At 36.5% G+C, this 11,951-nt stretch overlaps 1 protein-coding gene across 1 annotated transcript; it reads right to left on the bottom strand.

Moving 5' to 3' along the window:
* Positions 1-4,871: 4,871 nt before the first annotated feature.
* Positions 4,872-6,298, bottom strand: rgs16 (regulator of G protein signaling 16). Its single transcript, XM_085375334.1, has 5 exons — positions 6,242-6,298; positions 5,943-6,026; positions 5,769-5,830; positions 5,438-5,604; positions 4,872-5,350 (listed from the first exon to the last, which is right to left on the bottom strand). Exons 1-5 carry the CDS (start codon positions 6,283-6,285, stop codon positions 5,135-5,137), a joined length of 573 nt encoding a protein of 190 aa, XP_085231460.1. The 5' UTR covers positions 6,286-6,298; the 3' UTR covers positions 4,872-5,134.
* Between the last annotated feature and the right edge of the window lie 5,653 nt (positions 6,299-11,951).

Below are 11,951 nucleotides of genomic sequence, written 5' to 3'. Positions count from 1 at the left end.
GTTATCATTTTTATAGTGAAATGTAGACATAATAGAATTCCAAATATAGTACATAATTAAACCTTTTAGTGCAGCTAGTAAATGATGTAATTACAAAATGAAACCACAAGATGGCAGTGTAGTTTCACAATTACACCACCGGATTTTTTGTTTTACAATTCTATTACATAAAGAAGTATACATTATAACAAGTAACGTACAGTAAGCTACTGCTGTACGAAAAAAGTCAGATTTTGTCACAATAAAAAAGTAGTTGAATAATTTAAAAGAAATCGGTTGTCATCACTACATGGAGATCAGTTTTGTGTCAACATTTTTCTTTTGGTGCACAATCAATGCTTTTTATGAACACGAACAATTAAACAATCTACATTTGTGCTTTTTCTTTGCAGTCTTTTTGCTATTTATACTGTGAGTGCTTTGTCCGAGAACACTTTTTAACCTTCTACAGCAAGTGCTTGAATTACATTTCAATATTAATTAGGCAGTTAATCAGACTAAGCTAAACTGGCTGAAACTGGCAGAGGCCTAGCGCTCTGTTTCCCTGTCAAGAAAAACATTTCCTCCCATGAGGATTGTGGGCGCTTGGGGTTTAAGCCATCCACATTCCAAATCATGTATTTCCAATGAACTGGGTGGTGGCAGAAAAATTAGAAGGAAATCTTGTAGATAAAAGTCCTGCAATGTAGTGACCCATCTATGCTAGAAAAGCACCAACACTTTCCCACAACTTGCAGTTAAATAACCATTACTGTAACTGAGTGGGGTGAAAATTAGCTTAGCAAATGATGACCAATTTCATTGTGATTTACTTACCGTGATTTACTGTTTTTGACTTTTTTTCAAAATGAGGCACTGACAACGATGAATCATGTTGTCTGTTTCCAGAGAACATTCAGGCAACATTTCCTGTTGTTTGCATGGCAGCTCTCACTAAGATTAACCATTGTTGACCAACTTTTACTATACAGTAAATAAAAGGGGACCAATGATCATACTTTCTGCATCTATTTATATTCTTGGACGATAATCAGCTGAATTTGTTATAATAAAATAGAAGGACCTATTACTCATAATAAAACTCAAAAACTTATAAATCCATCCTGAACTAGGGGCACTTAAGAAGTAGAAAAGGACAAAAGAAAAGGTGGCGCTGTCAGGCTAAGATGGCTAAGCTAAAATCTGGTGCCCCCACAGTCTCTAAAACAATAACAAAACAGTCCAATTTGAAAGCTGTTCCCCCTTGAGTTTCACTCCATACCCACCTTTTAGGAGCTGGCAGGTGACCTTTTTGGACAAGACGTTTGAGAGATAAATTGTAAGCTAACGCTAGCTGATAACTTAACTACAGCATTAAGATGTAGGTCCAGTGTACAGACACACATATCTAGAAATTTTTGCTATGTAACAGTCTAGCTGAAACACAAGAATTTCACTCACCAAAACCGGATCACAAACATGACAGAAAGGTCCAGTGCCTATACTGGGAACACTTATCAACCACATTTTGACTGTAGTCCAAAATAGCGTTTTGTGCAGTTCCTCAAGGAACTGCAGTTTTTTCCATTCAAACTGGCTTCTTTTTTCATTTTTGTAGGTTGCCCATGTGCTGAATCTCACAAACGAGAGAGCTTAACTAATCTGAATATGAGGTTACTTTGTTTTGGGAGCTTCTTTTGTTCCTGGGTCTGTTCGATGTTAAAGTAGAGGTTTTTGTCTAAGAGTAGAGTGTTTAAAGCAGTGTGAAGTCTGAAAAAGTAATTGCTTCCTAAACTTAATAACTGCTTTTGCCATCCTGCAAGAGTTTGCGTTATCTAGCAATGAGTCCTTTCTTTACTTACTTTCCTTACTGTACTTTGTATAATTGGTTTTATTCAGCCACAGTGGAGAGTTTTTGAACATCAATGACCTGCTTAAGAACTTGCAAAAGTATCTCAATCAGATTTAAGGTTTATCTAATTGAAGGACTTTGACTAGGTCTCTCAAAAACATTTGTTTTGGGGTGTTTTTAGCCATTCAGAGACAGTCTTGCTGGTGTGTGTTGATCATTCATCAGTCTTTGTACATAAACCAAGTGTGCTTGAGCTTCAGGTTACCAACTGATGACCGGACATTCTCCTTCAGGATTTTCTGCTAGGAACAGAATTCATAGTTCCATCAATTATAGCAAGTCCTCCAGGTCCTGAAGCAGCAAAGCAGCCCCAGACTGTCACACTACCACCACAATGTTTGACTGTTGGTGTGGCATTCTTGTTATGAAATGTTGTGTTATTTTACAATAGATGTAATGGGACTCAAAACTTCCAAAAAAGTTCAGCTTTTGTCTTCTCAGAATGTTCTTTTGGCGGAGGCTTGAGAGGTTCTTGTGAGATGAGGCTTCATGTTCTTTTTGGTCAACAGTGGCTTTCACCTTGGAACTTGGAACATTTTTGCCCAGTCTCTTTCTTGTGGTGGATTCATGAACACTGGCCTTAACTGAGGCAAGTAAAGCCCGAGGTTCTTTGGAAGTTGTTCTGAGTTTTTTGTGATCTCCAGATGATCCAGTCTTGGAATAACTTTTGGTAGGCTTGCCACTCATAGGAAGGTTTTCCTCTTTCCCCCGTTGGTAGATAATGACTTTTTGTTCACTAGAATCTCAGAGCCTTGGAAATAGCTTTGCAACACTTTCTTGACTGATAAAGAAATTTTGTTTCCTATCTGTCACTTTAGATGATGGCATGTTATGTTGCTTTTTGAGATATTTCAGCCTACTTCACAACTGATTTCTTGATTCAACAGGTCTGGCAGTAATCAGGCCTGATTAAGGCTAGTGAACTGAACTTAGCTGAACTCGCCAAAAAATCTTCATTCACAATTTAACAAGGCGTTAGCGATTATTTTAAGAGCAGTTGAACATATTAGGCCATTACTTTTCTCACACAGGGCCAGATAAGTTTAGATATCTTTTTCCTTAATAAACAAGATCGGCATATTAAAACTGTATTTGTCTTGCTTGCTTGCTTAATCTTTTACAAAATATTATTGAATGATCTGAAACACATGTGTGACAAATGTGCATAAAACTAAGAAATCAGGAAACATCAATGGTTTCTCTATAATATTAGCATAATTCCCCGTAACTTCAAACCAAAAATTAAAACCAATATCCATCTTTGCTTTCAAAGAAGCTTATTTGATTAGTCTTATACATCAACCAGTTGTTGTTTCAGACAATTTTTTATATAATATCAATAAAAGCTATATGTAGCCTAAAAAGATAAGCTTGTTAATGATGCAGAGGTAAACCGATTACTTTGAATCCTGCTAGTGAAGGTCCATCAAATCTTTTCTAATAAAACTAAATGGAATAAATGGGTTTCTAAAACACTTTGGCTTTAAGGGCACCATATAAATAAAATGTACTTAGTTTCTTACTAATATGTATATCCTTACATATTATATCCATACAAATGTTGTTTTGGGGTATTTTCAACTAAGGCCATTAATTCAAGCTTATTTCTGCCTTGATAACTGAAGATATACTTCTGGATGTCCACTGCACTGTTCACAACATGCCAAAACGTACAAACCCCCCTAACCAGTTTTACAGATGGTCATTGCTATGCTTAGAGCTAGATAGAAATGTCAAAGGATTACTATGGAGAAGGGGGCGGCATTATGCTATATTCATATGGATCAGGTCTGTGGACCAGCTGTTGTCCACCTAATAATGGCTCCACTCTGCACTGATGACATATGAATACACAAACTAGACATTCAGACACATTTTGTACAGTGGACCGTACCAAAGCAATCATAACGACAGTATTTATCATTTTAATGAGAACAAATTATATAACCACCATCATAACCAGAGTCATTATTACCTAACTACTGCAGACTCTGGATGGCATTGCAGCTCTTTTTCCTGCAGCTTCTGTTTATTTGGTTAACAGGCAGCAGTGGTTGCGCTCTAAACTGGTAGCAGCTTCGTTGTCATTTACTTCCTGATGTTGATGTTGGGTGCAAACAGTGTCTATGGTAATAATAAACTTTTACAGCTCCTGCTGTTGCGTTAATGCTGTCATCATCTCTTGAGCTTCCTATTTGCTAGAAAGCTCATTCCCATTTACACACTATGGGACAAAAGCTAGAAGCAGGGGGGTACTGTCATTGTCTGAGTTCTTTATGATACATTTTAGAGCAGAGCAGTTTCCTAGGTGAATAACAGTTGTGCACAACATTAGCTGCAGAGTTCGTCATGACAGAGGGCAAATATATCATTGTTACCTCTACACCAGATAATATGAATGATTAAACATCCATACTCTGGGTATTTGCACAACTATGAGCAAACTGTGCCTGACCACATATTGACATTTGATGACTCGTCTATGTCACTAGACTAAATAAGACACTTAAAGTACCCATCAGCTTTTACAATGGGTGATTTTTTTCCCATCGTGCTGTTGCTTAGCAAATATAATTTGAATATAAATAATCTTATAGAAGTAATTTTAAACCATGATTTTGTTCAGTAAGAAAAACACATTTAGGAAATAGTCACAGTTTTACAAATAATTTAATTTATTTGGTATGTAGAAAAAAAACAGTCATATAAATATTATAGTATAAATTAAACTGCACATTATTTTCCATATTTGATTAAAAATGCAATATATACATACAGGTAAATACATAAAAATCATAAAGGACCCCACATGCCCATACAAATACATACAGTGAACAAGTTTGACAGACATTGCACGTCACAACTACAAAAGTTTGCCTAATGGCTAAGAAAAGTGCATTTTCCAAATGTGCTGGCCTCTTGCTTGATTGTCACTCAGTCTGTTTAGTAGAACTCTTTCTTTACTTTGCTTTCCAAACTCTAGCTGTATCGACAGCAGTCCATTTTCAGGCATCAGCCTTCAGCTTTCCTTCATTTTCCTTTTTTTTTTCCCATTCTGTTGCCATCTTCAAAGTGATGGCTACTACGCTATAGGCCCATCCACAGCTGCTCTCATGTAGCACTCAGCATCTGTACCATTATTAGCACATGCTTCACGATGAAGCACCTTGTGCCAGACTTCCCTTCCATTCTCAAATCTTAAGGCGATCGCTAACAAATCCCTTTTAGGCTCATCGACAGATTTCAAGCCTTCTTCTCCTGTTGGGGCAGATTTCTGGCCTTGTTGCTTGGCTTGGCTTGGCACACCAGATCTCTGTAGGCTGGAGAGCGGAGAAAGCGTGGATAGCAGTCTTTGGCCATGAGCATGTAGATCTTGTGCTGGGCCATGTCGAAACAAGAATGTGTGGGGGCCAGCATATTGGCTTTGGTGATGTCACGGGTTTCGTGGTCAATATTAATCTACAAAAAAAGGACACAAGATATTAGGTTGAGTCTCTTTTTGACCACTTATGGCTACGTCTTCTTTGAGATTTGGCATTTACATACCTCCCGGGGAGCTTCGCTGCCGATAAATTCATCATAGATCTTCTTAGCCTTAGTAGCTAGCTTGGCAGGACACTTGATATGTTTGTATTCCTCACAGGCAAAGTAGAACGCAATGTTCTCCTCGCTGAACTCAGACATAAGGAAGGCTGTGAAGGCATACAGTCCATCTGCAGAAATAGAGGAAATGTGATTACTCGTTTCACATAATGGACCCAGAGTGGATGAATGTGTATGTGTGTGCATCCACACAATTTACCCACATTTGAATGCACTTTTGTTTTTGTGAAAATGGCACAGAACAATAAAAGAAACAAACTGAGACTTTACTTACATTTGCTGGAAAGAAGTTTTTCAAAGGACTCTTTCCACCTTAGGCATTCCTCCAGGGTTGGCCTGAAAACAAATGAAGCATTAGTTTCAAATTAGATTCAAACTGGAATTTTGACCAAACACACAATGGCAATAAATGCACCCTGCAGTATTATATTGTGTATGTGAGCCTTACTTATTTTTCCCTATTTTGCAACAGGATAGATTCCAGTTGGGGATCTGCAAAACACTTCCCAGCCTTGCCCTCAGCTCCTTGGCCCTAAGACAAAGAGAAAACAGATTATTTAAATTTTTCACCAAGACCTTGATGGCATACCCATTGACAAGCCGTCTAGATTTGCACAAACTAAAACTTACATTGTATTTTAGCTTCTCAGATGCTCACATGCAAATGTACAGTGATAAAGAAAAAGCTGTTCCCTATCATCTAATCCAAATCCTCAAACATCAGTGTTTGCAAGAAGCTTAATATACCTTTCCAAGCAGCAGGTAGGCAGTGATGCTAGTCCTTTACACATAGCAGCAGGTTGGAGCTGGTAGGGGTGGTGTTTCGGTTTTGTGGTGCTCAAATTACTGTTCAGTAAAGCTCAGTATGGAGCGAGATTGTCTGTATCTGAAGAGAGTGAGTACAGAGGCTTTATAGTTCAACCGCCCCTGCTTGTGATGTGTCATCAGCCACCTCAGCCAATCACAAAGAGGGAGAGAGAGAGGGAGAGAGAGAGTATATGCAAGGACAAGGCTGGGAAATTACTGTCAGAAGATAAATGCTACTGATATTCTCCACTTTGTTTTTCTTGTATTTCCCTTAACCAGCCACAACCAAAACAAACCACTCTGCCTCTTCCATGAACAATCCCAACAAAACAAAACAAAACAAAACAAAACAAAACAAAACAAAAAACATCAGTGTTCAAGTAGAAAAAACACATCTGGTGTTGGTGGTGGTGAGCTCATGGATTTATTTAGTGCTAAGAGAGCACTGGTGCTTGTGAAATTAGTTTTTATTGACAGCCTTTAAAATAGTCTTGGGCAAGGGAACATACATTTTAACATGACAGTTCATATAATACAACAGGCTTCAAGGTCAAATGAAAAAAGCTTTTTATTTTTGTGGGTCTCTCATAGGTCTTATCACATCCTTGCGAGCTGTGGCTCTTCCCTAAAGAGTCATTAGGGCAGATTGCCACTGACATTCATGTGAGTTTGTTCCACAAAGACTAAAAAACAGAACAGAAAAAGGAAAAAAGAATGCAAAGAAAAACAACACACTATACCTACACTAAACATACCCAAGTTCAGTGAAAGCAGAATCCCAGCAAGAAATCTCTCACAAGCAGAAGATTAAAAAATAAATAATAATAATAATCAAATCTGATCACTTCATACTGCATGTATTCTTGATATACAGCTCTGTTGTAAACTCCATCAGACTAAACATCAGGTCCACTCAGTGTTGGGAAGGTTACTTTTAAAATGTATTCCATTACAGATTACAGAATACATGCCCCAAAATGTATTCTGTAACGTATTCCGTTACGTTACTCAATGAGAGTAACGTATTCTGAATACTTTGGATTACTTAATATATTATCATGCTGAATGTACTATTGCTGTGATTTATTACTGTTACTGAAGGTCCGCGGCTCTGAACTGTAGTAAAGGGACCTCTGATACGGCGGGTTCCGTGTTGGGCTCATAGCCGAAAAATAGCTTTACTTTGTTGTGTGGGTCAACTTTTCTTGCGAGAGACAAAGAGAGGCGTTGAAAGGCTGCTCCAACGGAACTTATTGTTTTCGGAGGAAAACATGAACACAGTCTACAGTCGAGTCTTAATAGCTTACTTACAACTGGGCTCGTCAGGCACTCTTCTTGGCTGCAGTGGTTATTATTATATTTACATGCTTCCAGCTCCTGTTTTTGCTTGATGACAACTCGTCCTTTTCCACTCGCCTTTTTAAATACGTAACGGCGGTACATGTATTCCGTTACTCCCCAACACTGAGTCCACTATATAACAGACTTTGAAATAAAACAGGTTGCTAAATGCAATAATAATAATAATAATAATAATAATAATAATAATAATAATAATAATAATAATAATAAGCATGGCACTGCACAGGTGACTGCCAGCATCACAGAAACTCTTTTGCACATCACTGGGTTTAATTTGACAGTAAAATGTTCAACTGGCATTTGTCCTTTTAAAATTTTGTGTTGTCAAATTGATTCTCGACACCTCCTTTGTTTTTTTCCCTGATTCAATGCCCTCTAGGTGCAAACACAATCACACTTTACACTCTTTATGAGGCAGATAAAGGTGTTCATTCCTGGGCATTATGGGAAGGAAATGTGATATTCACTCTGTTTAATTATATTTTCCTGAAAGCAGGGTGGATGTACTGCCAACTGCAGGACACAATAAAGCTGAAGCTAGACCGTTTCCCATAAAGCTGGGAGTTGCTTATCTGGGATTTGTTTGTCATATTCATATTACAGTAAAAAAAAAAAAGGACAGGCACATAACTGGTGTTATAACTAGAACCAATAGAACAAATATTAGAATCTGGGTTTCCTCCTGACAGTTGGAACTTTGTAATGTGCTACTTATGTAAGGTTACAGCCATGGGCGTTTCAAGGAACTGAGTACCCACAAGGGCAGTGTGATAAATGCAATAGCCTCTGCTGGTAACATCCCTCCCCCTAGGATTAAAAACCCCACTGTGGTGATTGTCACTTGTGAATTCCCAAGAAACAGCTAGATTCACCATAACAGTATTTTAAACCACTTCAAATAAAAACCATTATACAAAGAAGGATATTCAGCTTCCAAGTGTTTTTTGGTTTTTTTGGTTTTTTTTACTGTTTAACAAGGAATCACATATCAGCCTGGAATCTTATTAGACCTATTAAGCTGTTACATGCTTAGAATGAACTGATAAATTAAGGTACAGCATCAAGACATGACATACATGAGGTTAACCTGACAACTAATTAATAATTCTACAATTCCTTCTCTGAACAACACCAACTATTGCAACTAATGCACTGTATGAATCTATTCCCTAAAATTACTAGACCTACCAGGATTACATCACATTGTGCAACTCTCATAGACAACATTTTTGCAAATGACATTGAAAATAAGACTGTAAGTGGACTCCTGATTAACGACATAAGTGACCATCTTCCAATTTTTACAATCTATGATAGGAATTACAAGATCAATAAAATGGACAGTAAAAAAGAGTACAGACGAGTAAGAACAGAAGAAAGAATGAATGCATTTAAAAAAGATTTATTGAAGGAAAACTGGGGTGAAGTATATTAGGAACAGGACGTTAATAGTGCTTATAATAAATTCCTTAGAATATTTACATTACTGTACAATACCAACTGTCCAATAAAGCAATATAGTAGGAAACAGAAATATATGGACTGTCCATGGATAACAAAAGGTCTGCAAAATGCATGTATAAAGAAAAATGCTCTATACAGAGAGTTCTTAAGAACGAGAACTAAAGATGCTGAAATCAGATACAAAAGATATAAAAATAGGTTAACTAATATACTTAGATTTAGTAAAAAGGAATACTATAAGAAGCAATTAGATATAAATAGAAATAATAATAAAAGATTATGGGAAATCCTGAACAGTGTTATAAAATGTGGGACTGGACAAAAGAACTATCCCAAGTATTTCATTTGTAATGACCATGAAGAATACAATATGGATGTTGTGGCAAATAGTCTCAATGAATTCTTTGTAACTGCTGGACCAAATTTAGCAAGAACAATCACTCATCCTGGGAAAGCACAGGAAAAACCCGATACACTGATTGACAGAAATCCATATTCTATGTTTCTCACAGCCGTTGATGAAAATGAAGTTCTTGAAATTGTCAAAAAATGTAAAAATCACAAATCTTTGGATTGTAATGATATTGATATGATAGTGGTTAAAAGAGTCATTGAGGCTATTATAAAACCATTTACATACATCTGTAATTTATCATTTCAAACTGGTCGATTTCCAGACAGAATGAAAATAGCAAAAGTTATACCTCTATACAAATCTGGAAACAAACACCATTTCACAAACTACAGGCCTGTCTCTTTACTACCTCAATTCTCAAAAGTTCTTGAAAAACTGTTTAAAAACAGACTGGAAAAATTTATAGATAAACATAAACTACTCACTGAGAGTCAGTACGGATTCAGATCAAGCAGATCAACATCATCGGCACTATTAGATTCAATAGAATACATCACAAATTCCATAGACAAAAAGCAATATGTGGCTGGGTTATTCATAGACTTGACAAAGGCATTTGACACTATAGATCATGATATATTAATAAGAAAACTGGAACGTTATGGTGTCAGAGGGGTAGTTTTAGATTGGGTCCGGAGTTATTTAAGTGACAGAAAGCAGTTTGTGAAAATAAATGGTGGTTGCTCCTTATGTATGGACATTGCTTGTGGTGTACCCCAAGGGTCAGTTTTGGGTCCAAAATTCTTCAACTTGTACATTAACGACATCTGTAAAGTGTCCAAAGTATTAAAAATGGTTCTCTTTGCTGACGATACAAACATTTTTTGCTCTGGTGATGATCTGCAGAATTTATTGGAGGATATGACTAATGAAATAAGTAAAGTGAAGTTCTGGCTTGATAAAAACAAATTATCATTAAATTTGAATAAATCTAAACTTATGTTATTTGGAAATAGTAGTTTAAATACAAATGCAAAGATTCAAATAAATGGTGTTGATATTGAAAGAGTCAGTGAAAATAAATTTCTGGGGGTAATAATAGATGAAAAACTTAACTGGAGAGCTCACGTAAGATATATTCATTCCAAAGTATCACGAAGCATTGCAGTACTAAACAAGGCAAAACAGGTATTCGACAGAACATCACTTCATATTCTCTACTGTTCACTGGTTTCACCATACTTAAGCTATTGTGCAGAGGTCTGGGGCAATAACTATAAAACCACATTACATTCACTTTTTACTCTTCAAAAGAAAGCAATTTGAATCATCCACAATGCAGGTTATAGGGAACATACAAACTCACTATTTTTGCAGTCTGAAATATTGAAAATTGACGATATAGTGAAATTTCAAACAGCACAAATTCTATTCAAAGCAAAAAATAAAGAACTGCCAGGTAATATTCAGAGTATGTTTTTTTTGAAAGAAGGAAGTTATAATTTAAGGGGTTTTTGTAACTTCAAAACAATGAAGGTACGTACTACAAGAAAAGGCTTTTGTGTTTCTGTTCAAGGAGTGAAACTATGGAACAAACTGAATATGGAATTAAAGCAATGTCCAAACATAAAACTGTTCAAAAAGAGTTATAAAAATATGATCTTCTCGATCTATAAAGAAAAGGAAAATATTTAAATTAAGTGAATGTCTCTATTTAAAAACAAACAAACAAAAAATTCATGATGTGATATTATAGTATATAGTATATCAGAAATCTGTTCACTATTTTTATTACAAATTATATCAGTAAGGAAGCTGACTAAATATTCACTGATAATTTATGGGACAGGGGTGGGATTAAATAAGTGTATACTTCTTCCCACTCCCTTTCAACATGTAAATTAATCAGAATGGTTTTTTGTATGTAATTTGTATAGTATATTTTTTTTCTCTCATTTCTTTTCTAAATGTACTTGTATATTGTTCACATGTTGAAATAAATTACCAATCAATCAATCAATCAATCAATCAATCAACTATTAATTCATGTGACATTTTTTGAAAGAGTTAATAACTGTAGTTATTAGCAAAAGCAGTACAGTGATACATAGCTATGAACTACTGAACATCAGCAGGACTATACACTGATCACTCTGTTCAGGGCAAACACATGGGACCTGTGCAGTTGTCCTGTGATGTCTGGCACTGGGTTTGAACCTTTGCATCCTGTGCGATAGGTCCCGGGGGGAGTCTGCTGGCTGACTCAGTGACTTGGGCTCTTTGTTGTACTCCTGAACAGTGGAGCAGGGTACACTGCCCGGCCGTGGGGCAGCCACTGCCATTGGGGAGTGCTGTTGCCATATGTGGGTGTGTTTAGTCTTTGAAAACTTTTAGGCGGGTGGTACATGTCAAAACAGTATGTACAGGGTGGGCCATTTATATGGATACACCGTAATAACATGGGAATGG

This window comes from Diplotaxodon limnothrissa, linkage group LG17 (genome assembly GCF_057381915.1).
Source record: "Diplotaxodon limnothrissa isolate DT_005_m linkage group LG17, D_limnothrissa_male_GT1.1, whole genome shotgun sequence".
Classification (NCBI taxonomy): Eukaryota; Metazoa; Chordata; class Actinopteri; order Cichliformes; family Cichlidae; genus Diplotaxodon; species Diplotaxodon limnothrissa.
Note: the sequence above shows the minus strand (reverse complement) of the source record. Positions and strands in the feature narration are given on the sequence as shown.